This window comes from Falco naumanni, chromosome 1 (assembly GCF_017639655.2).
Source record: "Falco naumanni isolate bFalNau1 chromosome 1, bFalNau1.pat, whole genome shotgun sequence".
NCBI lineage: Eukaryota > Metazoa > Chordata > Aves > Falconiformes > Falconidae > Falco > Falco naumanni.
In genome coordinates, this window is record NC_054054.1 from 21,026,279 (window position 1) to 21,053,797 (window position 27,519).

General features: G+C 39.1%; 1 protein-coding gene across 1 annotated transcript in view; it reads right to left on the reverse strand.

The window, feature by feature from the left end:
* LOC121083735 (bifunctional heparan sulfate N-deacetylase/N-sulfotransferase 3) overlaps window positions 1-27,519 on the reverse strand; it is a 69,973-nt gene that overhangs the window by 24,019 nt on the left and 18,435 nt on the right. Inside the window, exons 3-6 of the mRNA XM_040584390.1 lie at window positions 15,895-15,982; window positions 12,150-12,304; window positions 8,347-8,532; window positions 5,545-5,673 (exon numbers count right to left, since the gene is read on the reverse strand). Of these exons, the coding sequence (XP_040440324.1) occupies window positions 5,545-5,673; window positions 8,347-8,532; window positions 12,150-12,304; window positions 15,895-15,982 (558 nt within the window). The remainder of the gene's footprint in view (window positions 1-5,544; window positions 5,674-8,346; window positions 8,533-12,149; window positions 12,305-15,894; window positions 15,983-27,519) is intronic.

Below are 27,519 nucleotides of genomic sequence, written 5' to 3' on the forward strand. Positions count from 1 at the left end.
ACAGTATTGTTTTAGACTATGTCTCTCATCAAAGTTGCAGTTTTGTATTAAGAAAAATGGGGTTTACTAGATTACTTGGATTTTAGAATAAAAATATACCTTCCACATCATCATTTGAAAACTAAACCAAACAGATTAACAAATTGGAATAGACTTTAGGAATAAAATCTAAAGAACTGGTAGAAACCAGATGAGATATACTCAATGTCATATTGTTGATCTGCTTCATGAATTTTCCTATTGAAACTCTGCACTTAGAAAAACAGTCAGCTTTTCCATATATATATATATATATATGTATATAATAAAACTAATATGTCCCTCCTGCATTTTTTCTGTTTATCTAGTGCAGCATGCTGCCTACAGAAACAGATGGCATCAGAGATACGTGTGAGGAAAGTACAGGATACTCTACAGCTGGGAGATGTGTGAAAAATAATCCTCTATGAAAGTCCTCCCCGCTTTCAAGGGTTACCTAAAGCACGGAAGTATACATGGAATCCATTATTACCAGATACTACAGGCAAGAATACCCAGTCAAATTTAATTCTGTATTTCAAATCTTGGTAAGTTCTTCACGTCAAAAACACTACTTTGGAGGAAGATCATGATACAGTTCTCATTAAAATTCTCATCCTCATTTAATTGGCTATCCTCTGGTTTTCTGTTTCAAGACAGCTAACGAGCTCATTGTCTAGGTTCTTCATGCAATTTCATAGTTGTTTCTTTTTTTTATCTCTTTTCAAATATAATCAATCTTGATCATTTTGATTTCTCTTCAAATTTGAGTCCTCCTCAGTCCTTCACAGTTCTCTTCATTCAACTGCCTCCAGTTCTGCACATAAGATTGAGTCTGCAGACTGTTCTGGATGGACCTGTACCATGAATTTCCACATCTTCATTACACAACTCTGCATTATTTTCAACTCTATTCCTTCCACAGCATGTCAATGCCTTAAAGAATAAGGAACATGGATATACCTATGTATTATCCCACTAATAGGAATGACAAATGGAAGGAAATGAGAAAAATCCTACTGACTTTGGTGTGCAAAATGTGCAGATTTACGTTAAGATTATTGATTTTTGTACATTCCATGGAATCCGAATCAACAAACTCACAGATAGGAACCTTTCTCTTCTGTTACTGTGATATAACGTGCTGTTCACAGTAACACCTTAAAACCAGGCTTAACTATAAGCAAGTTATTTCATAGAACAGTGAACTCATATTCCTATTGTCTGTGTAGCACTGAGTAAGCTAACACACCGTTTGTGTCAACATAGGTGGCTGCCCATGCAGCCTCAAGGAGAACAAGTGCTGTTAACTTGTTTGCCTCTTACTCCGTAGCCTCCATCAGCCCTGTGGGACAGGTGAGAATTTCAAGTGTTCATCTGACAATAGCTGATCTAATAGCTGCTCTCATGGGACAACATGTACATCAGGACAGAAAATGCTGCAGTATGCAGTGCTGTCCTTAGCAGAATCCTCTTCCAGTCACAATTTCTACCTTTCCTGGAAAGATGAAGGGCGTATAGCCTTTATGTATACGTATTATCGTAACAAGCATAGCTACTCACCAAGACAGTCAGATTTGTTATGTTCCTGTTAATGATTGAACAGTACTGTCGCATATCAAACAGTTTTGCAACAGATAGCCTTAGTTACTCAGTTAATCAAGTTTTGGTACTTAAATCCATTGCAACACATGTGCAAGCTGAAAGAAGCTCATTTGCAACTTAGGTCTTTGAAAACTTTATTGTATCAGTGCTTTTTGAACCATTTTGGTCTCAGGTCTTACTTAGCTTATTTTATTGCACGTGTTCCACATCAACTACAACAACCTACCATGGCTATGGCACAGATCAGTAACTAGTACAGACATATTTTCATAAAGAAGCAATATGTGTGCCTGTTCCTACTTGCAGATGAGTAAAATATACAGTGGCAGACAAAGAAATGTTCAAATAATCTTTATAAAGGTATGTTCAGTTCAGCTATGTTTAGTTTGGCTTGGTTCTTAGGTCTAATTATTTTCAGAGTGGTACAGAAGTATTGATAGTCTTGTCAGTATTGATAAAGATTTGCTAGCAAATCTGAGAAGAAATGATTGCAGTGTCTATACCTACCTCATCAAAATATCTATATCTAGATATATCTCAAAATCTAATTGCTTACTTCCTTTATCATTTAAAAGGCATATTTAGGTGACTGGTACAATTTCATTCTAAGACACACTGAACAGAAATTTTGTTAATCCAAGAACTTCAATCAATATTGCAGACAGAGACAGATGAATCTGAAGTCACTGAAGATTCTAACAAGTTTATCTGGAAAAATACTTGTTAAAATATTTTAAAGTCAGTACAGTGCTATTAAAAATAGCAACAATGTGAATTAGTAGAACTAAGGCAAAGAGCAGCCTAACTGCATAAGATACTAATCACTACAGACTTCTACAATGCATGTTCTCCTTGTGGCTTTGCTAAAGAATTCCCTGGTTAGATCAGTGCAAGTCACACAACCTCCCTCTAAGTCAATTATTCAACCAATAACATGGAGAATATAATGCCAGTATACTCGTAATACAGGGTTACTGAAGGTTACTTTTTCCTTTTTTTCCCTTTTTTTTCTCCTGTAAAACATTTTGTGCAAGATCCTGATATAGCACGATCTTGCCTAAGGGCCGCTGAAGTCAGCAAGATCTTTAACAGAAGACAGACATAAAAAATATTACTGGAAGAGCAGGTGGAGTGTTATATTACTACTTAGGCTCTTTTTCAGCTTGGTGGCACTTCAGCATTCTAGATGCCTTATGAACACATCGGGCATAGCTGTCAAGATCACTTTACAGCCACCATCAGATGGCAATCGAACCAGCAGTGTGAGGATATAAATGTGTACCACATAAATACAGCTAGGCCAACCACAAGACTAGCTACTCCAACAAACCAACCGTTAGTTCCCATATAAAATATAACTAGCAGAGATCACTTGCAGAGCAGGATTTCCTGATGCTTTTCTTGCCTGCAGGACTTTGGACCGTACAATAGCCTGGGAACAGGGCAATAATGCTGGTTCTCATGTCAAAAGCTTACAGATGCACATATGGCCCCATGGTTTTTTGTGGTTTATTCTGCCGAGTATGGTTGATCTCACATATGATAAGGAAGCAGAGCCTTTCTTGTGAATAGCTACCATTACACAACCAAACCACAAAGACATTTTGGGCTTTATTCTTAGGGGCTTTTATTTCAGTGTAGGGCACTCTGTTTCTAAAGCCTCAGCCTAGTAATTTACACCTCAGAAACTGTATTAAGACCAGTTACCCAAATTAAGGCAGGAAATGTAACAGAGGATTTACATTGTTAGTTAAGTTAACATGTAAGGTTAAGATTTACATTTAATTTACACTCCCATTTTCAATTTTTGGAAACTAAATATTTATGTACTCACTGTTGAGAATATTTAGCTGACATTGTAATGATTCTCAGATAATGTTTCTTCTTATTTTTGCATCGTGAGAAATAACGTTTAGAAAATGTCTCATAACGCAATTTTTGCATCCTCTGAAAATCTGTGTGTTTTGTATTAAGAAATGCCAGCAACTTCAATAAAAACACAGGAAAGCTTATGAAATCCAAAATACCACTTCATAATTAGACAAATTCTTAAAGCTACTTAGTTTTCACTTTAATGTTTAAATCTTTGCCCAACTCTGACTTGCATATTATGGTATAAATACACATAATACTTAGAAAGCACAAAGATGCAAACCCTAATCTTTAAATTGATTACATGCCAAGCTAACGCTTACCACTTGAGAAAATGTTTATAAGCAGATATTTAAAACCAGATACATCATCTTTTCAAAGGAACTCTTTAAAGGGATTGCAATAATTTGTCTTGGGCAGTTTTGGCCTAATATTAATTTACAGTTGTATTCAGAAAACAGCATATTTAACTCCTATTCTTTTACCCTGTACTGGGGACATCACATTTCTCAGAACCAGGTGATCACACAGTCTACATTACAATGCATAAATCAAAGATTTAATTCTAATATATCAAAAGTAGGCAGGCGCGATTAAACTTCTATGATTAATACCAATAATCATGATTGTTTCACTGCTTATCTTGTCTTTCCCTCCGTTCTCTTCATTCTTTTAATTTGAAAGGCTTATGCCTCCAGCATCCATATTAAAATTTGCTGTTTCTCTACTCTTTAAGACCCTAAAATAGTTTTTGGCTAAGTTGTGGCTGTGTTCCAATATGGAATATGGTTTGTCCTAACTCAAAATGTTGTTACTATGCCTTCTTCTAAGTCTCATTTGTTAAGCTAGTAACTCTTAGCTAAAATCATATATTGACAAAGCATTGCTATGGTGCCAATAGCATCCATCCAAGTAATTTTGCAGGTCTCACCTGTGTTAACAGACTGTGCCTGAAATATATATATTATCATAGTTAGGACTGGAACTACTGCCATTCTCTGGAAGACACTACATGTGTGCTGAGGAAGTGAAATTTTTGTTCCCTAATTCCACTCTGTTAACATTAAAAAGGAGAACAAAACACAGGAACTGCTCTGAAAGAACCAAAACTATAGCCTGAAAGAATTTGAGGCTTGACAAACAGACCTGCATATAAACTGCTGAAGTAGCTGACAGAAGCCTTTTTCCTTTGGATTTCCATTAAATTATGGAAGATTAATAAGGGGCACAAAAATATTTAGGCTATTATTCCAAAGGATTTGAGTGGAAATATGTTTTGTTCCCTTTGGTTTTCTGAAAAAATGAGCCCTAGTGATTACATTTATATAAACCGGGTAAATTTTATTGGTATGTTTCATTTGGACTTCAGATGAGAAACTCACCTAAAAGCTTGTCTAAAAGGTCAATTTTGATGCAATTGACCTAATCCCATGCCATTCTGAAGTACTGTACTGTTCTCTTCTGTCAGTATTCCATAGTTTCACAGCCTCATTTGTTTATCCTTCCATTAAAGATAAATGAAGGGTTAGGCAGATGTATTAATTGCGTGGTTCATTTACTTGGATCTTTTCTTTGAAGCTGATATGAAAGAGCAACTAAAAATTCTCAAAACAGATTTAAGTGCAAGCACTCCTTGCTTGCAACTTTCTCAAACCAATGAGCGTTATCAACATTTCTGATTATGAATTTGGCAAAGCAGGAAAATGGACTTCATCTGACATACTTGTCTGCTAGTAGTATCGGTTCTTAATGCTTGAACTCTTTTAAAAATTAAAACTCGGGGTTCTTATTTCATGCAAAAATAAGGAAGAACAAGAAAGGTTTATACTACTGCATCACTAACAGAACTTGTCAGAAAAAGAATAGAGATTATCTTTGTACAACTAACAGAACATACATGATATTAGATCTTAAATTAATTAACTGAAAAAGTAGAACTCACTGTGACTAATCAATACTATTGGGGAGACCCAGCTGATGAGCGTTGAAGAATTCAGTGACTTCTTTAACTACTTTTTTAAAAACATTTCAAAGTTACACTGTACTTACTGGATTGAGAACCAGTGTGAAGAACAACTCTCCTCCTTGAATACTTTTGTCTAGTTCCTTTGGGCCTCCAGGATATTCTTTATAGAAAATCGTGTGGGTGAATAAACCACAAGTTTGCCTAGGAAGCACCTGAATTTATTGAAAGGAAAAAAGAAGGATGTAAGAGACATTCACAAAACAAAAATATTTATACTTCTAAGGAAATGATACATGCCAGGTAACCAACACATAACTGATAATGTTCCTTTGTGATAACTGCTGGGTAGATTTGCCATCACAACTTTGCCAGAAATCAATTAAGATCGAGCTGAATTAATCGACTGGCAGATCAATAAACAGTGCTTACTGAAAAATACAACATTTTTATTACCAGTGAAATCATAATGCCCAAAAATTCATCACGTTTTGTTTGAAACTGGAGATCGACCTCAATCAGTAAGTTACAATTCAGCAACTTCCTCAAACTAATTTTGTCCATAACACCTGATCCTAAAACCAAATATTTGAAACCTAGTCAACAAATATTTCTAAAATTTTAAAATATTTTTAAACATAATCTGAAATACTATGTCTATGCTTTATTTATCAATTCTACTTTTTATTTGAATGATGGCTTTGTTGTAAATTTAAACTGGAAGTCGAAAGTCAATTTATTTTTTTTTGGCTCAGGCATCACGACCAGTAATAATTCTACACTGACACATGATGAATTTTGCCGATAATGCTCACACTGTAAGAAAGATCTGCCTCCCATTCAACTGTGCTGTTTTTTTAAGACCAGTTGCAAAAAAACCCCACATAAACAAAAGTATTTTTAAAAACGTGTAAAGAACAAGTCTTTTGAACAGGAAGAACTAATAAATGCAGTTAGGTTTTCCAGTAGAACTTCAAAATATTTTGTATCAACTTCAGAAAATAATTAACTGGAGAGTATTTTGTCTATTTTTAATAGAAAATAATCAGCTGAGTATTGACGTTTATGTGTAATTCTTAAACTAGGATTGTTTTCAAACATTTTATTCCCATTTAGAACATTTATTATATGATAGCTTAAACTTTTAAAGCATACAAATCCCTTGCTTGATATAGACTGTGGCTTTGTAAATACTCCTTATTTCTTGTAGTTTAATTTCTCGGCATCCTTTCTGTCATGTATGGGATACCGGACCACAGATGGTAAACTGTGTTGTCAGAAAATGTATGAAATTTATACATTTGCTATAAACTTGTATATGCTTTTTTAAAAACCTTTGGATTTTATCGTGAAATATGAGAACAATTCTTCACAGAGGCAGGCAATGAAGCTGTACTAGATGGGAAATGCTCTGGCAAATCTTACACAACGATTTTATTACTGAATGTATTCATCACTGTAAGCCCACAGATGTAAAATTCTAATGCATTTACCCTGGAGAACTGAAAGCCTGAGACACCCAAAACAGGTGGTTTTATATGACTGTTCTTGCTTGGAAATAGATTTTTGGCCCCAGCGTCCTTGTGTTAAATCCTATTACATGTCTTCAAATGACATGTTTTAACAAAAATTTATGAGTTTATTTTTGGAGATTTTGAAAGTCTGTCAGTCTGCCTCAAATCCTTCATGCCCCCTGAGCATATCCACAAACCTGTTATTTTACATGCAGCAATTGCTTTGAGGAGAACAAACTGTAGCTCAAATCTGTACGGTGTCAATTTTTTTCCTGGATGTCTGGAGATCATTTTAGTTTGCTTCATCCAAAAATAGATCAAAACTTTTAAATACTATTATTCTGCTTAGAAAAGTGGTATCCGTGGTAACTTGAGGACAATACCAGAATTCTGTTACATGCTGAGTGGCAGTCTTGCGCTAAGGCGCTTGACCCTCTCCAAAACTGCTTGTTTGCAGCCAGAGGTGTAACACTGTACACACTCTAGTAGGATCTCTCCCATTCACTGCTCTCCTACATGCTCCAGAAGAAAGTTACTCGAGAACATTCCATCAAGCATTTTGGAAAGTTATTTTGAAACACTTCTCAGACAATATTAACAATACGGGACCCAGAAATATCTTGCATCCTGGTGACCAGGCAGTCGTAACTTAACACCTTCCATATCAGCCGCGTAGAACCCCTTTTGGCAAACGCTGCTGTCAGTGAACAACGCTGTGAAATATGCGATACCAAAAAAGTGTGTGATTTGACTTGCGGCTGCCTCAACAGAGTGGTTTCATAGCCTGGAGGGGTGTGTTGGGGGTGTGTGTGTCTCCCCCTCGCTGCAGCCTTTGGAGCGTTTGACCTGCATCCAGCCTGGTCACCTGGGCCCACAGCCTAGGCACAGCTCATATCTCTGTGTGTCAGGAAGCAAAATCAGGGCAACCGTGCACCGATCAAATGGAAGAAAAATTTGTATGCACAAAGATCCAGATTCTTACATGGCATAAACTGGCAGAACTCTTTCGCAGTTAATGGAACTATGCAAATTTAAAACCTGCTAGAAATCTAACTCATAATATTCTGTTAAAAGATGCAAAGCTGACTTTTTCCTTGAGCTCTCTAAACCAGTATTAACAGCAGGGCTAGATCAGTTAACAGCCTGTTAAGTGTTAACACTGGTGTGCCTGGAGGCCACCTTCATCAGCAGTAACATCACCAGCAACAGACTGATTTTAATTAACAAGATACTGTCAGATGTATCTTGCTACTTATGCATGGCAATATCTGCTTCTCACAATGTGAACTTTTGGGATACTGTGCTTTTCCACAAAAATAAATTGTTCACAAAACGGTAGAGTGGTTGTAATATGAACATCATAAATAAACTCACCATGATATTTTTGTGGATGAAGCCTCGTCTATACCTTGCAGGCTTCAGATGTGGGTATTCTTCTGTGCTGGTAACTCTGATATTCCAGACCTTTTTCCAGGCATCGTAAAGTTGAACATGTACTGGATAGACTCCAGAATGGTGTGGAGCCACCGCATAGCCCAAATCAGTTGGAATACCATGTTCCTAAAACATAAAAGAACAATGACTGCTTTCAAAAACTTAAGAAATTTGATGCTTTGGCATTTCTCAAATCCCTTGTTTGTGAGAGCTCAAGAACTGGTCTGAAATGCAAATAGTGGTGATATCAAAATATGCTGATATGTAAAGGAGACGGAAGGCAGCATGGTCAGAAGAAACATAGGACTTTAATAGAAAAGCCTTTTAAATCAATATTTTTATAAGTGTGTAGGGAACAGTGATTAGATATATTTTACATTGATTTCTTCAATCTACATTAAACAGAAAACTTCTTTCAAGTTCTTGCAAGGAATTTTCTCACAAACTAAGAATTCAGAGAGGAAACTAGTGGCACATATTCAACAGAACAGGTAGCCTTTGACAGTTACAAACAAAAGTGTGATTTCCACTGCATGGGCCCTACACCATTATATGGATTGTTACCCAAATTTCAGTCACTGCATTTCATCTCTAGTCCACTTGAAACATAAAAACATATTCAGAAACCAGCTTAACCATTTTAGTGTCTTTTTTAAAAAGGAGAAAGATAATCACTTGTAAAATTCTGAAGATAATAGGCAGATGTCGTAGACTAACCCCTTTTGTGGTACATCTTCCATTTTTGCAGACTCCTATCATTTATCTTGTTTACATACTGATCTTGCTGGTATTACCTTCTCTTGACATTCAATATATTTTGTTTCCAGTTTCTGGTTTCCAACATACTCTAATAAATTTTGACACCTTTTCTCCTTCCTTTCAGGTAACTTTTCAAAGGAATGGTATATAGCAGATATTTCTTTGATAGTCTGATTAGCAGAATACACTGTCCATAAGATGATGTTGTGTAGCAATGATTCAGGAAAGCTGCCTTTGCTCAACCTTTGAATTTCAAGGGTTTTTTTGGATTGTTTGCGCTTCTATAGTCATCTTCACCCTGTCTTCTAATTATACTTTGTGCACAAAGGTAAGAGTTGGTTGATACTTGAGTCTCTTCCTTTGAGTAAACTAGTTACTAAGGAATATGAAAAACTCTGTAAGTCTTATCGCAAATAAAAATGGGTGTGTGACCTTAGCAAAATCATCCGTCCTCATCTTTTCTGGAGGAGGACTGGACTACTGCAGGAAAGCTAATGACTTGAAAAGCTCAGATGGTCAGGATTCAGTATTAGACCTATCTGTTATAATTTAAATATGACAACTTTACTCCCAGCTCAAAAGAAAGCAAATTCACAAAAAGCAGCATTTGCTTTTGCTCTGGAAAACCATGGGAAATAAGACTTTAAAGATGTGAAGTGTGGAAGGGAAGAAAGCTATTTTTTCCTCAATAAAGGGCTATTTTGAACCCGGTGTAACACCATGTGTAACAGACAGGTATGGTTTAATCACAGCCAAGAACCCTAATTTTTCTATATTTAAAAAAAACTGGTGAAATTACTATTTCCTTTTAGCAATTTATGGCACACGTAATGGGGCACAAGATTTTACCACCCTGAGGCTGATGCAGCTTTTGGAATACTCATAAGGCTGTAGCATTCCCAGATAAGATCCAAACACCCCATCAGAGACCCCGCTGCACCCTGGGAATATGTTGTCTGCTGGTTTACAGCTGGGGTGCACTATGTAATCTGGCAAAGTAGCAATGAGTAAGATCTGGCCTACTGGTTTTACTGTGTGGGGAGATAAAGAATGGATATGCCATCAGTTACACAGCTTTACACTATTCAGTTCCATGGCAGATATTTCAATTCTTCTTCCTTTTACCTTTCCTACCCCCCTTAGGCATGCATAAACATTAGAAAGAAAAATCTTTACAGAGCATGTAAGAAATTGCATTCTCTAGTGCCCCATTTCATCTCCTTCATTCAGCTACAAACAAATGTCTGATTTTTAAGGGTTTTCCCCTCAAGTTTTACAATATGCAGTAATAAATATGTAATTAAAATCTTTCATTCTAATTATGAGCCTATCATCTTCAATGTATTAGTGTCTCTGTTATTTCTTAGTGACTGTAATTCCCAAGTTGCACATTTCACACACAATATACACATTCAGTTTGGTAATGCATGAGGCATGAGCAATTTCAGCCTCTTTCAAAAAAGCAGGATACTTATCTTTGTTATTAATTTAAATGCTTTAAGCAAATGAAACATAATGAGTAGCTTCACGTCTGTATGTCTATACATAGCTTCAGACATGAAAAACATTTAATATAAGGTATCTGTCAGTATTAAGAGCATTCAAAGTAGTGAAGAAAATGGAAATTCATGAAGTTACTTAAAACAGGGTTGAATATGAATGATTCTAACAACGCACCTTAATGGTTACATACTGTAGACTAATCCCAGAGGATGTCTTATGTCACAACGGAACTAAAAGAACTTAATCTAATTTCCAGTGGAGCTTGCAGCAGTACACAGATTCATAGAAAAAAGGGAACTTTGGGCACTTGATTTTTAAATTTTCATCATTCTCATTTCTACTGAAATGCTTTCTTGAAAGGAAACATTAAAATTGAGCTGGCCTGTACTCAGTACAACTACAGTTTACTGTAAACCTGGTAAAATCTTTGGTTGAAAGAATGCATACATCTTACTTAAAAGCAAAGTTTTCAAATACAAATTTTAATTGCTTGATATTCTAGGTCTATCTCCTCTTCCTCCAGTCACTGACACATGGCCATAAGTGCACTCTTTTCTGATCTGGTATTGCAAATTCTGCTGCTCTTTCAAGTAACTAAATCATTACCTTCCAGCTGAAGAGCAACCACTGTATTTTGCAAAGGGAGAAGTAAAACTAGGCTGTTGGAAGAGTAGATGTATTTATTTCAGCAAACAAGTAATGTTTGCTGAGATATTCTGATATAACACTTCTTTATGTCTTTGCATTGCACCATTTCTTCAGACAAATAATACATACCGTTGCATGAAATTAACTGTAGAGAAAAGGTAATCCTGTTTCTCTAGTATCCTCAGACCTAAAAATCTGGTTTTATTCTTCTTACATTCTCACCAAAACATTTTTTTTCAGTTTTACTGTGAATAAATAATTAGTAAAGGCAATATTTTTCAAAACAAGTTTTTGTAATGCCGATCCAAAAGGAATATAGAAGATGTTAATAGGTATCACTGCAGAAAACCCTTTCGAAAATGTGGTATGATTAGTTAATCCTAACATGCAGTGTTTTCATAAAGTCATTTGACACGTTTTGACAGAGTATTTATTCTTTCAGTAAACTGGGTTTTTCCTATTCTAAACAATAGGTTATTTAGAAAAAAAATTATGTAGAAAAATATTGAAATAGAAGAATTTTTATCTATATTGACTTTTGAAGATAGGAACATATTTATTCCTCATTCTGAAAGAATTTTCCATTCAGCATTTTTCATAAAGTAATACAATAAATTAACATTTAATGGAGAAGGAAATACAAAATTCAGAGAAACAAAATGTTCATAGCATAAACCAGCATGATTGCAAAAAGCACTTTTTCATAACTTTTTTTTTTTTTTTCCAAATCATTGAGATGAAAACAAATTCCACAAGGACTGATTTTCCAACCAAATGAGAGTAATGGTTTTTGAATGCCTAAATTAAATATAAAATGTAAAAAATTAACTCACTAAGGCAAATTTTTTGTTGAGGATCATCTGCTCCACCAGTGACGACTCATTGTGGAAGAGATGAGGCTGCATGTGGCTCCACATATGGGGAAACCACCAAAACTCATCCACGGACCTCAACAGCAGGTCATCACCCTCATCTTCCTCCTCGGTGCCTGGGGGAAAAAAAAAAGTATCTTTGAAGTAAAGCCTCTACTTTTATTATATTCTTACAAATGTTTGCAAATATAAGAAAGAAACTGGCATAATAAAATGTGACCATTAAAAAGCAGTGAGGATTTTAAATGTGTCCAAGTCCATATTCCTTTTCCTGAAGTAATTACAGCCAAGTAAAAGCCCTAGTGTCCTGTTTTCACCGCATCTCGAATGCGTGCTAAAACACTGTCCTCACGTGCATGTGCTGTATCAGTAATGCCAGTAGCTGAGGGATGGCATCGGATAAATGGTATATGAGACAGTTCAATACAGAGTGTGAATGAAAATGCTAGCAACTCTCTTCTGGTATTTCTTATCCAAACTAAATTCACTCCCCAATCACACTTCTTTTTGTTACATCTGACACGTGGAAGTATTTTTTCCAGTGGCCTTTTCAAATTATAATGCAGAATACAACTATTTGCTCTTCCCCACTCATTCCTACCTTTCCAATCGGGGCTTATTCCAGACTTCCCAGGAATCTGTGTCTTTGAAGGGACTTACAGGGTGGCTGGAGCTCCCAGCATTAATCCCCAAGCTCCGAGCTCAGCTTTCCCAATGCTCTCCCGCCTGCCCCTGAGGATGCAGTGCAGGGATAAGGCCCCACTGCCATCCCTAACCACAGCCCCAGTGAAGCGGGATCACTGGGGCCCTGCTGCTCTCCCCACCTCCTACCTATAGCAGTGCATCGGGCAGTGGTGGGGCCTCTCCTGCACCCCCGAGCTGGCCAGCCTGGTGCTGGTGGGTCCCCAGGCTGTGAGAAGCACGGGCCAGGATAGCCCCAGCTCCCTGGGGTAGGCAGCAGGCCCACTGGCCCCCAGCACCCCAGCAGTTGTTCTGGTGGTCCAAGGGCCACGGCAAGCTGCTCTCGGCACTGGGGCCCTGCCGCAGCTTTGCTAGCCTGGCAGCCCCGTGGGGACAGGAGGTGTCAGGGTCTCGCTAGCTGGTACAGCAGGGTGCTCCCCCTCGCCCTCAAGCCCAGGCATTTATCCTAGTCCCAGGGCACTTTTAATGACAGGCTAGCTCTGTCAAAGGCCGCCAAATGTCAATAAGCCTTTCACAGGCCGCCATATAAAGATCGTACGAGCTGAGCTCTGACAGCCCGTAGCTTAACACATCTCCATGGCCCACCTGCTTCCTTCCTTTCAGATCATTCCTACTCCCGCCACCAATACAACTTGACAAATCCTTTCTCTCTCTCATCATTCTGTAACATTATTTTTCTTTTTCAGTCTTCCAGCCAAACATTTGGCTCCGATGCTCTCTGCATCTGCAGTCATACTCTCACTAACCCTATGTGCCTTTTGCTTTTTCCCCTTTCCTTCAGCAAACTTTGCCTGACATACCTTCACTGTTGCAATTATATTCCTCATTACCTCTGAGGGAACTATAGCAGGGAATGAAAAATGTGGGCAGACATCGGTAACGATGTGTCAATATTTGTAGGATCATTAGACTTCAGGACTCCATCTGAGTCCACAGGGCACTGTGTGATGCTCACATGCTACCAAAGAAAGCGCCAGGAGCACCTGAAGGTCGTGCGATAGCCAGATCGGGGAGAAGAAACCACACGAAGAAAGGGAGAAACCCACAGCGAGGGATGGGTTGTCACACACACAGGCTCAACTCATTGAGTCTACAGCCAGTAACTGGGTTGGTTTGTACTACAAACATGCAATACCTTTGCTAAATCCTACTCATCCCAAACCAGGAAACCCATGTGCGTGTCCCCCTCCAAAGCATCTGAACTGTCAAGTGAGGCAAAAGACATGGTCTGAAAAGTACCTCTGCCTGCTGAGACACTGGTGACAAACCGGGCAGTTGGGACCATGTTGCTGGCAAAAGAAAGGGGAAGAAGGAATGGGAACAGGAGGAGGAAGGGATGTCCTGAATGTAAAAAAATTAAGGCACCTCTAGTCTCTCTGAACTGTGCAGGTGACACTGGGATTGCAGAGGTGAAACCTGGACATGTACCAAGCCTAGCTGAAGTCTGCTGAGCCCAAGAGAGACCTGTGGAGGGACTGTACAGCCCCAGCCGCTTTCTTCTGCAGCTGTTCAGCTCTAAATAACAGATTTCTTTCCTTGCCTTTTCTCTTCTTAATATAAGTAATACTGACCAAGGTGCACAACCAAGCACAGGAAAAGTTATGCTTATCCCTCTGCTATGTAATTTCCACAACTGTCGAGCATACTCAAGCTCTGTATATCCTTCCCTGGTTTTGAATAACTCCTTTGGTTCCTAGTCTCAGCTAATATGTCACTTCACTTCCCTCCTTCCATATTAACATCCTTCAACTATGACACTATCTTGTGCTATCTTTTGTCTCTCTTCCAGGCTCTGCTGTTGTCCTATTTTGCACCTGTGTCTTTTTTTCCCTGTTTGACAGTGGAGAGCACCTTCTTTCTTCTACATCACATCCTATTTAATAGCTTATCTTTTATGTCTCCCTTTTTCCACAGCAATTGAAGTATAAAATTATTTTAATGGGTAATATATTACTGTATCTCTACAGTAGAGATTAAAGTATCCAAAAGGATAAACTGTAGTAGCTCAACAGATCTCTCCGTGAAGTCAACGGGAAATTTCATTTGATCGGTGGAATTTACCACTCAACAACAGGATGAAAGGAACTGCATTTCAATGCAAGGGAAGAAGAATTCAATATGTTCTACACCTGCACCTAATGCAGGCATCACAGCTTACTAGAATGACAGGTGTCTCATCCCAGATGCTCCTGCTCACTTAAAACCACCACCTAAATTCTGTGTGCTCAGGAAATGGATGCAGAGAAAAATCCAGCTCACCTATTCTATCTGCCTCCCTCTCACCGTTTCCTGGGAGAGGTTCTGTAGTGAGCATCTGAGCTAGCTCAAATTGAATGAAATTATAAAGCAATGGTAAGAGATGTGTTTATCCCACCCTCAGGACGGATGTTACTGTTATCCAATGACACACATGTAATGTGTAGAACCCCTACACAAAGCTGTCAACCCAAGCTTGAAATGCTTCTTGCAAGCTCTCCTCCTGGCCCTGTGACTCTTGGGCTTCTGCATGTCCCAGCTTGCAGGAGGAGGAGGAACATTCCTCTTTTTCAGGACACTTCATATATGGTCTGACAGTACACTTCTCTGGAGGGCTTAGTCTCTCCCTTAGAAACTACAGCCTGGCTCTCCTACTTCCACATCATTGCTCTATTTATTGGACTATTATGCAAAGAATGAGCACCTTTTTTCTTTTCTTTTTGTTTTAAAAAAGAAATGCTGCTGCAAAAAGATGTTACAGACTACCTATGTGGTTATTTCCAGACAGACTACAGTTCAAACAAAAGGTTAATCAAGTATAATAACTTTAGGAGAAAAATTTGATTTGCAAATTGCAGAAATGCATGTCCCAAAGCAATCTGGAAGAAGGAACAATTTGAATTTTTAGTTATCCTGTTACAAAGGAAACTCTTTTCTCTACTCAGACCCTCAAGTCTACTTTCCTACTTCCCTCATATTTACAAAAAACACCATCACAATGAAATTGATTTTAGTATTTCATTCTTACCTGTGTGATAAAACTTCCCTGAAAATCCCAGGTTGAAAGTAAAATTTGTAATCTGAGCTCTCAAAAGATTCTGAGTGTCAAGCAGGGCCTGAAAAAAAACACAACCCACCATATAAACATATGTGCAGAACACACACCTGACACAGAAATGTAATATAACAATATATATATATATTTACAGGTACACATCTTTTCAATTGGTTTTGCTATTTAAAAACAGCTCTCTATATATGACAAACAAGTAACAGGTATTTCCATTACCATATAAAGATTAAAGACAGCATGCAAACTCCACCATTTTCCTTATAAAGGTGCCCAGCTGTTAAATACTGTTTTACTCCCTGAACCATAGGATAGGAAAACAAAGGCACAGACCAGATAAAAGACCTTCCACTGATTGATTACTCAGTAAACCTGGGACACAGCCAGGAAAGAAATTCAGATCTCTTGTGCTCCGTCTTCTAGGGTGAACAGCATCTATTAGAATTATGTTTCTCTAGATCTGGTTAAGTACATACATAGCATTTAAGTCATGTTTCAAGACTACTGGCAATGAAAAAAAACCCCACACCCAGAAAGACCAAAAGAAGCTAGATGAAGCCTATTCTACATCAAAGAACTTAATCCTAAATTCACCCAAGTTCTGACTCATTTCTCAGACAGTTAGCATACTGGCTGTCAGCATACATGTACTTGCACTAAATTAGTACAAACAAAAAAATAGCATGTAGGAAGAAAGAGGAAAGCTATTATTCATCAGATACAGCTTCACTCTGATTTCAGTCTGGTCTTGTTGATTTGTTGCTCTCAAGATTTACATATTATTTGCAGGAGTTATCTCCCAAGCTCTTACTCTCTGCTGCTGTTTGCTCCCTCCGTTTTCCAGGTGTAACAAAGAAACCTAGCTCTTCAACGCAAAATAAAACTTTGCAAGGCAAGAACAAAACAAAAGAGCAAAAAGACTCCTCTAAAATGAGACTTTGATTGCACATTTCTCCAAATAGCCTGCCTTTAACTGAGCACTTGATAGTTGGTAATTTATGAACACATTGGACTCTTTGGAGATTTGTGATGCTGCACACAACACAGCAGAAGCGTATGGCCGGCTAGAGCACGCACACACATGTGCATGCTTGGAGACAGGCACTCATGCAGTAGCTTTGAAAGTAAGGGAAGTATTTATATGTCAAAGGTGATAAAAGAATTTTCAAAGTCAACATATGTTATAGCACAATGATTTAAAAAAAGTAATTAAAAGCATTACTATTGTCAGAAATGAGTAACTACGCATGTTATGAAAGGGGAATGTATTTAAAAGCACAAAAAGATTAAAGTAACTGGAGATTTTCAAAGATTTAAAGGTCTAGTAGGCTCCCTACTCTTGAAATTCAATGACAATTTGGTGCCCTGCAAAACATGAGCCAGTAATTTTAATAACAGTTTCTTTGAACATTTTCTTTATACAAGTGATTTGTCTACAATTATTTTTTTAAACGGAACACCAATGACCACAAAATGTTAGCACAGAAGTTGAGCCCTGCTTTAGACACAGGCATAGCATGGGCGAGTTACATGTGTCCTTACAACATGACCCATTTTACAGAAGGAGGCGATACCCGCCTTATCAGAGAAACTTTTGGGGGTACAAGCTCTTCTTCAGCTCTTTTCCAGGGCTCATCTCTATCGGTTCTAATAACAGTAGGAACTCCAGCCACAAGCTCTGTCAAGCTTATTTCCTTACACTATCAAACCTACACCAGCACAGTGACAAAAGGCAAAGGGTGCCAGCAGCAGGGGCTCCCCCCTGCACGCCAGCCTGGAGAGGCCATGGCAGCAGGCCCAGTGGAGCTCCCGTTCCCGGTGAGGGGTGCCCATAGGCCATGGCCACAGCCCCTGCCCCGTGCCTGCCTGTCCCAGCACTCCCTTTCCAGAGCCCAGCACTCTGCCCTGGCCCTGCGGGAGCACAGCCGCTCTCCACTCCTCCGCCACCCGGCCTGGGAGGGTCGGTCAGCTCGCCAAGCTCGGCGCTCTGGCCGGCCCGGGAAGCTGGTACCGGAGGGAGCTCATGGGCAGCGGCACTACACTCAGTTGTCCCCATCCCGGTGGGGTGCAAATTTGAGTTTTGCTGACATGGCTGACAAAACCCGGATCGTTTCAATTTAGAATCATCAGCAGTACTTGCCACCTTCACCACATCGGCAGAGCAGAACATTATGCCTAAGTGGATTCATTCAACATATATGAATCACAAAACTACATCTATGAAAGCACCGTCACTTTTCTGCCTCCTATTAAGGTCCTCTCAGATCTGGAAGTAACTTGCCTCTCCCACTGTCTTCTCCTGCAGCGTAGCTCCAGCAACAACAGTGCAGGCGTTTCAAAGAACAGTACGAGTAAGGTGAAGATCATCTTCTTTCATGAAAGCCTGAAAAATGTCGTGTGAACAAGGGACTTTCTAAAGGGATGAGTAAAATACAGCACAGAATGGAGATAATTGAAAACAAGCTCAGGAATTCTGAAGTGGAGTATTAAGACAGAAAAATCTTGCAACACTGTAATGAGGGCTTTTGCACAGGCTGAGTGCAAAGATCGCTGAAGAGACTTCTTATTCTAATGAAAGGGAGCAAATCTGCTGAGGATTTATTATGGAAACCATCCTTGAGCTGCTAGGAACCCATTCAATGAAATAACTTTATCTTTGCATGGTTAAAAATGTAGGAGGCAAATGATATGGCTATACACTTTTTACGCCTGTCGAATGAAAGAGATGTGAGTGCAGCTTGACAGCGAGGCGGCATGAATGGGCTGCGCAGCTCTTCCCCCCCCAGAGCAGAACTGTGAGCATTTTTTGAGCTGAAGGTCTTACTCTGTACCTTTTTAACATCTTCTCAGCTTTTCAGCTCCAGTCTAATCTCAGCATGATGGATAAACACAATGGGAAAAACGAAGAGCAGCTGGAAATGCCAGAGAAATACAACCTGGCAGGAGATCTTTCCTGCACCCCCCTGGCCTACTGCAGCCACAGGGCTGATGGGAGAGCCGCAAACCCAGGACTGCAGATGGGAGGAGGGTAGCAAGAAGCCCATGGCATTTCTATGATAATGCAACACAGAGTTTATTCTTTGCTGGGAATTAATTTTGCTAGTGTAGTTACCACCTTCTCACCTCAATGACTGCCTGGTAGTGGCATTTTATTTAGGCCAGCAGTCACGATAAGACACTCCAAGTAACAGGAAACTCTAAAGGAAATTGGAAGTTCACTTTCTACAGAAAGAACTTTGAAAGCTATGCCATTGTTTTTGGTTTGGTGGTTTTTTTTCCTACCTTACTCTCATAAAAATCAACAGGAGGTTTTCTGTGAAAGCCTTGTGGTGTTCAAAAATGTATCAGATAATACCAAGGGCGCACCTGCTCACCTGCTCTGTCTGCAGCGAGGGAGGGCACAGACCTGCTGTGAACCACTTCTTGTACAGACAAGCTGAGATAACATTTGAGTTGTCATGCCTATGATTATTTTCTGGGTGACTTGACATTTTACTCATCTTTCAGGTTCTAAAAACAAAATGTTAAAACTCATGAAAAATATATAGTAGCAGATGGCAGGGCCTATTACTGTGAGCTTCTATCAGAAAGAGAGAAAAGCAGGAGGACGAAAAACCTGAAATTTCATTTCTAAATGCTGTTTTATATGCTGAAGGTAAGCTGGTGATATTTTCTGTATATTTTATGACTGGTTTATGAACAGTCCCTCTGGATACCTGTGTGAGATGTTACACTAGTACTGAAGATTATCTTTAAAAAACTGTCCAGTTTAGAATGCAACATATGATGAAAGACTCCCTTCTTCACCAAAAGTCTAAAAAAATCTCAGAAAAAGGCCCTGTTACAATCCAAGGAATAGACAAAAGTTATCCCGACAGCAAAACAACACAGCTCTTTCAATCCTTGCATCTGACAAGTTTATAGCATAACAAAGGAATATAAGAAATCAGGTATGTTGTAAATAAAGCCAGATTCTCAGATTAATCAGCACCATCCCATTGACGTTATTTCTATTTCATTTCTGATGAAACATCTCGGCAAACATAACCTGCTGTAATTGCCACTGGGATCTCAACTAACTGAGAATTTAGGAGAAAATGGACTCTAAGATCATAAACGGAACACAAGGAACCATGAGAGTTATTCTTCAATTGAAATATCTGTGCAATGGAAATGTATGAAAATTCCTGCCTTTGTATAGATGGCCTCTTTCTTTCTCAACAACCATAATGTTTAGCTCTTTTTATCAATTTTCATTCAGAAATATCAACTTTGTTTACAAAGCAAGCAGTTTTATTTGATTTTTCTCACCTTACATATGGGACAGAGGCACAGACAGATGACACAGGCTGTCAAAAGCTCCTGCTCAAGTAAATCAGCAGTAGAACCAAGGATAAAACTCGTCTCGCCAGACTTGCTTCCCATTTCCATCTCCAGGAAACCACCCTGCATCCCATCCTCCAATATCTCTTTATATGATTTCATTTTATAGTCTGTCACAGAGAAGTCACAAGTGTCAGCCTGTCTTCGGTAGACAGAATGAAGAAATAGCAATTTCTTCAGCACCAACAAAAACATTCAGGCCCAAACACCTTGGCTGATGAAACAAAGAATTCAAGAATGCTTTGTTGAACTCTGCTTCACTGAAGAGGAACTATGACTTCTTTCTGTAGTCATGCCAGCATAGCTACGACTGTTTTCCTACTGAAAGGCTGCTGAAGAACTTAGCCACTTGAAAAGCGGAATAGCTCAAAATGCTGTTAATTTTACTTGTAATCACATGAATTTTAACTAGATGGGCAAGCACACAGACATAGCCTCACAATGCTGGAGCAATAGTATATTGAACTTCCAATCAGTGCATGCTTTCATGTCTGTAACAAAAGCAAGTAATTTTCCAAAAAGGCTACCTCCTCCTCCTTTTTTTGGGAAGCAGATCACATCTCTCAACTCTTGCTTTACTATTTCGTGTCTAACAATGCTATCAAAGGAGCCATTACATTAGGAATTACTTTGCTTTTGAGGAAAACATCTAATGCTGTACTGGCTCTTTAATAAAGGCACATACCTTCTGAAAAGGTAAAAGAAATTAATAGAAAGTGTAATGTGAAAGCACACGAAGCCCCTTTACGGGAGTTTGTACGCAGAAGTAGCTTTAATTTTCTGTATGTTATTTCCTCCTTGGTTTAACCCCTGCAAAAGAGGGAAGAAACAGAACTAAAGCCAAGTTTTTTGAGGAACATAAGACACATGTGACTGAAGTTTGCATTTATGACGCATATAAAAATTATGATTTTGAGAGCGTTGTGTTGCTCTTCAGAGTTCAACAAACAGTCTTTAAAATTTCCCAGATATATTTTGAGATTTGCTTTATCAGGTTTTATATACCAGTCCCTAAACTTAAAGGCTCCAGTGAAGTGTCCCACATCAGAGCCAGTATGTGGCACAGAGGAGAGGCCAGGCCAAGCAGCCATACCTACTTATCAGTCCCCAGGTTTATCCCGGCACTGCTGAGGGGGATGGCAGAAAGGCAGGAGCAGGGACACACTGACTCGGGAAGGGAGAGGGAAGGGGAGGGATCCACAACAAATGGTGTAGCAGCAGTGCAGCAGGGCCCGAAAGTGAGAAATGCTGAGACTGTGATGGCAGGTGGTCAAGAAACTGTGGCAGTGATGAGGGATGGGAAGGCAGTCGCCAAGAATTTGGGGTGTTTGGAGGCAGCAAGAGGCAGCATGGCAAGAAGCATGGAAGACAGTCTCCACGAAGGTCCGTCCCAAATGGCTGGGAATCATTATTCTATTAAACTATTTTGCTACTGAGGAAAAATGTTTCCCTCATGATAAATTATGTATTTTGGAACATCATTAAAATTCAGCGTCTATTCTTTCTGGATTTCCAAGATTAGCATTTTGACACCCATTACCATAAACATTTAATCTATGCAGGAGAATGAATAATTGCTTTGGGCATACTGGGTGTATCTGAAAAAATATTCTGAATATCCTTCAGACAAAAGGAAAGGAATGCTTAAAATTTTTTTTTTGACTGTACTCTCCTAACAGATCTGACACTACAGGAGAGGGCAAGAGCAAAAAACAAAGAAAATCCTCGGCTTTTCCTGCCAAGTGTTTAGCTGGCAGAGACCATAAATTATAAATAGACCCTAAACTGTGTTCTACAGTTTGGTGGACGCGAGATGTCCAAGAGGACACAAGCCAGCATAAATAGAAAGACATGAAACAGGGCTGGAAAAGCTAAACTGCTGACGGTACATATATTCAAGTTTATGAAATATCAGATTCCACATGAGCTGAAGACAACAATTCCTGTTACTTTGTACAACAAAATTAAAATGGGGCAGAGGATGAAACTTGTTTAAGATACAGTAGCTTCAAGAAACTAATTATTCTTTCAGTTAAAACCATGGATTTTGATAAGTCTACCAAGTCCTTCAAAAGATATAACAGTTACAACAGTACCACATGCCAGCAGGACGCCTATTTACAAAGGGCCATGTAGCATGGTAGAATTTAAAACAGAAAATGTGCGCAGAAATTCCCTGGAGACGAAACGAAGTACCTGGTTTCAGTGACTTGGTATTTACTGTACTTTACTGACAGCTAGGTTCTACCTGCAGCAATTGTATTTTGCAATTATCAGAGATGCCTTGGAGCCTTTAATGTGCAGGACAGGCAAAGCTCCCACTGATTGCTTGGGTTGATCTGGACTGTTTGCCAGATCCATTTACCCAAGTATCCTACCTGACCTCACTATAATATCAGGGTCTATGCTCACCAGCTGAAGAAGTCAGTGTGAGCCTTTCCAATAAATTCAATAAGCACCATTAACTAGGTAATGCAGCTTCTCTTCAAAGTGTCAGTAAGATGAGATATCAGGCTGGAGCCCAATTATGTGTATCTTAGTTTTTCAGTGTCCAATATCACTTTTCAGTGTTTCAGTGTCACACCGGACCCGATTTAAAAAAAAACCTCAGGTGCCACAACTTTATTTTATGTACACAGTCTCCGCAACTAGGTATCTGAATTCAAGGTCTACTAAAGGATACTAAAAATATATGTAGCCAATTTGGAAAACATTGTCTCAAATGATTTCATTCAAAAGTTTTTTTCATCAGAACACACAGTTTTAATGTTACTGGGCCTTCCTTTGTAGGTATTTTTAATATCACACACAATAATGACCTTGATGGCGGTCCAAATATAAATTTTCGAGTAATTAGGCTCTTTCATCTAGGTAAATCATTTGTACAACCAAGAGATTTAAGAAATATTTCTAACGTCCTTCACCAGCTTCTTACTTCTCGGAAGTTGAGATAGCGGCTAATGAGAATAAGCCAATTATGGCAAGGTAAGTTAAAGGTTTTTAATGCTTGGTGTCAATACTTTTTAATAAGGTAAAGTAATTAGCATGCTGTTTTCAGGATTCCATATGAAATTCTATGTTATTAGCTCTTAATTAAACTATACTTTGATGAAAGAGGTTACTGTTACTAAACAGCTAAATGATCTCATTATTCTGTAGTTAACAGAAATAAAGTCCTGCATTTCCTTTAATTAAAGGTCAAACACCCCCCCCCCCCCATCCCCCTTCCCCTCCCCCCCCCCAGGCCAACTGAAATAGAACTAATAAACACCCAACTGCTGCATATGATCTTTTCCCCTGGATTTTGGTCAGTCAGGATTCAATAGAAAACTTTTTGGGTCTTGCATTTTTGTCTAACACTTTATCTGTTTATGAAACACCAAGTACGAAGAGGTTAAGTTCTCAGAGTATAACAGAACTCAAAGTACAACCAAAAGTGACGTCTAAAATGCATTTAAAATCTCTTCATGTTTATCCAGTTAAGTTCTTGTGATCTGGTGACTGTTGATGAGCCAGTACAGTGGGAAGCCAAGGTTTGTTAGTCACAACGTGAGCATTCAGGTGGGTGCGCTGCAAAGCCACACACACCCCTCGCCCAGCTGCCTCGGCGCCAAGCATGACCAGCCATCTCTTGGGGTGATGGAGCAGTCCAGACCCTGTTCCAGGTCACTTCTGGGCTGCTCTGCTCTGCCTGCTTAGTCTGCCTTGCCTCCGTTGCATCCCATTAGCAGTAGATAAACTGTAAGAGCTGCTCACCAATCCATGCTGACACTTGTCTATCTACCAGTAAGTGTTGGGCCTCAAAAACTCAGGTTCAAATAACAACCTCGGATACAAAGTATTTATACCTCTGCATCCCCTCATCAGACAACCCACGCTTCTACAGCTTCAGGTCTTGTTTGGTAGGATGCACAATATTTTGTCATAAAATTTAAAAGGATGGCACGGCTCTTCAGTCTAACGGTGCATATATTTTATAGTCACCCAGCTCAGAAAGAACAGAGGTTATTATCCAAGCTCCTAGTAGCACATTCATTATGAACAGCACGTTTGCTTCTTAATGCCTCCTCACACGCCAGCTGCAGCTTTAGCTTTCTCTGCAGCCAACATGCACAGCAAGCAACTTGGCTGGAGGACAAGGGCTACTCCCCATTAGGTCCCCAAAGCACCTCCTTCCCGCTCTGCCCCACGCAGCCTGTCTAGATGAAAAAGGGACAGTACGTGCTATCGCTGGCTCCGAGGCACAGCACGTGGATCAGCCAGGGGCAGCTCGCAGTGACGGATAAATGCAGAGCTCGCTCTGAAACCTCTGCTTCAGTGCAGGCATGGCTTTTGTGTACAGGCCTTGCCCCATGCTGAACTCCAGGATGCCAGCAGGAATTCCACAGCCTTTGAGAACCGTGCGTATCTGTCAGCAGGTTCAAACGTCATTAGATTGACCATAGAATCACAGAACAGTTTGGGTTGGAAGAGACCTCCAATGATCCTCTAGTTCCACCCACCCCTGACATGGGCAAGGACACCTTCCACCAGCCCAGGCTGCTCCCAGCCCCGTCCAGCCTGGCCTTGAGCACTGCCAGGGATGGGGCACCACAGCTGCTCTGGGCAGCCTGTGCCAGCACCTCGCCACCCTCATTGTAAAAAATTCCTTATGTCCAATCTAAATATAGCTTCTTTCAATCTCATTGCTGTACTGACAAAGGCAAACAGGGACATGAAAAATACTCAATTTTTTTAAGAAATTAAAGTAAAAATGGGGTGTCTGTTGTATACATCAAATTCCAACATTCTGCAAATATGGCCTTCCAAAAAACATTCAGTATTGTTTTTTCCTTCAATGTCAGTATTCTCCAGACCTCAATGGCCACGCCTGGATAAACTACGACTCACCTGTCTCCATAAGACCTGAAAGCTGTGCTTCCTGCTCAGCAGAATTTTAAATAAACAAGATTTCAATGTTTTGTCTACATCATTATATAGATGATCACAGTTAAACAGTAGGTAGTATTTATCTGTTTTTCCAGAGTACATAAAATTCAAAGCATTTAAACTTTTACAATATTTTCCCATCATTGTGAAAGTGATCACTGAGTAACAGTGGCCACAATTACAATATAATTCTGTTATGCGATCACAGAAAAACTCAAGTCCACAGACCAATGTATAAGAAGCTGCTATTTAGGTAGCTTGAAAAAATTACTGGATACAAGCTACGCGTAAAATATTGGTACCAATCAAAAAGAAACACTCTGGGCTTTGTTTGCTTAGTTTATACTTTCTGCCCCTCATAAGACTGAAGCTTCTAGACAAGCACAATATTTGTGTTAATGCTTAGTTTTATATACTAGAGAACAAATACAGTGGAAATAAATCAAGACTCAAACCCTCTGTATAAAAATCACAGTAGAGCTGGTTGCTCCCCCAATTTATTAAAGCATGACAGAATTACCGCATCACTAGCATGTTAAATACACTGACTACTCCACAGGCTGCGCAACACACTGATGATGAAGTCCATTCACAGATGTTTCTTGGTTTGTTTTCTTCTCCCCCTAATAGAGCAAAACACGATACCTGTGCTTCTCTTATAATGTATCCGATTAAAAATATCTACCTGTCTTTGTACCTATGTTTGGGGTGAGCCGAGGCATACCAAAAGGTCTTTTTCTCTCTATGCTCCACCTTTATTGAAAGAAAAAATAAAAATCTCTCTGATCAAATAGATTTTCATATTCTCTTTCTGCCTGGAAAGCTACATGTCAGAAACAGCTGGGAATTCACTTTTCAGCTTGCTCACCAGCTAAGGGTCACAAATACGTATTTTTTTTCCTTGTCTTTGTGAGTAGTCCTTAAGTTGCTGAATGAAATTCCCCTGCTACATGAGTGTCGGTATCAAAGAAATGACAGAAAAAGAGAAAGCAAGACGAAGTTGCATGAAATAACAGATAAAAAGTTTTATGATTTTATGTAGTCAACAAAGAAAAGATGTTAAGAACTTGAAGTTAATAAAAATTTGGACAGTTTCATTGACTCCTACGTAGTACCTAGTCTAAGGGATATAGTTTAGCAGAAAAACAGCCAAGACTTTAGTGAAACACAGGACATTAAGAAGAGAAACACAGGGGATAATTTTGCTAGAGGTGTTAATACACATCTTTCCTGTTTTTGCACAAAAGACATTTCTAAAAGACAGGATTACAGAAAGTAGATCTAGGTAGATAAACATCCCAGCTTGCCAAATTCTACACTTGCAGCCTCAAACTGACACACAGGAATCCAAACAGAGTTCTGCATTTGATTATACTGTAAGAGATTGAGAATACATCTTAGTACAAATTCCCTGCCAATGTTATATTCCTTCCAATAGCGTATTTCATACCCTTTTGCCAAATCTAATTTTTAAAGACTTACATAATCCTTTTACTTCCTTTTGGTTATTAGCCTCTACTCTGTTCTGCCTTCTATTGGCTATTCAGCCTACACTTAAGTATCTCTGTGCCTTACATTAAATATTTTTATCTATCCTCACTGTTTATACCCTGCAGGCATCTGCAGCCTATTGCTTTCTGCTTTGTTCATCATTACTTACCGAATTCTTTAGCCTTTATTTTTTAATTTTTTGCTCAGACATTTCCTGGCTATGCTGGGGTCCCTACACACTCTCTGAATATTTCTGATTAAGTGGTGCATAACTGAGCACAATATTCTAGAAACCTCCTCAGTTACTAAGATGAAGTACTTTCCTGATGTAAAATGATAGCTTTCATAGACAGCTTGAATTTCAACCCCGCTTATGTTAAAAACTCAGGTATATTTTAGTATTCATCTTGGTTTTAGGATGTTTTCTGGATTACGACTTCCAACATTTCTATTACGTTTAACAAAGGCAATGAGAAAGGACAAGGGATAACAGAAATGTTTTGCAGCGTAAAAAGCCCACTTTTTACATCAATGCAAAATTATTTTCCAGCCTCCTTTTGAATGCCATTAGAGTTTTATCAAAAAAACTTATTTTAGTCCAAGTCTGCTTTAAAACAGGAGAAGACACAGTTGGGTTACTCCCAGCCGTGCTAACACTGAATGGGAGCCTGGCGTAGAGCTGTGTGGCTTACAGCTCCATGGAAATACCCGTGGTGTTCCCGGCCCTAACCCGTTACCTCTGCACAGCACGGCATGGCTGCTCTCCCGCTAATTTACTGG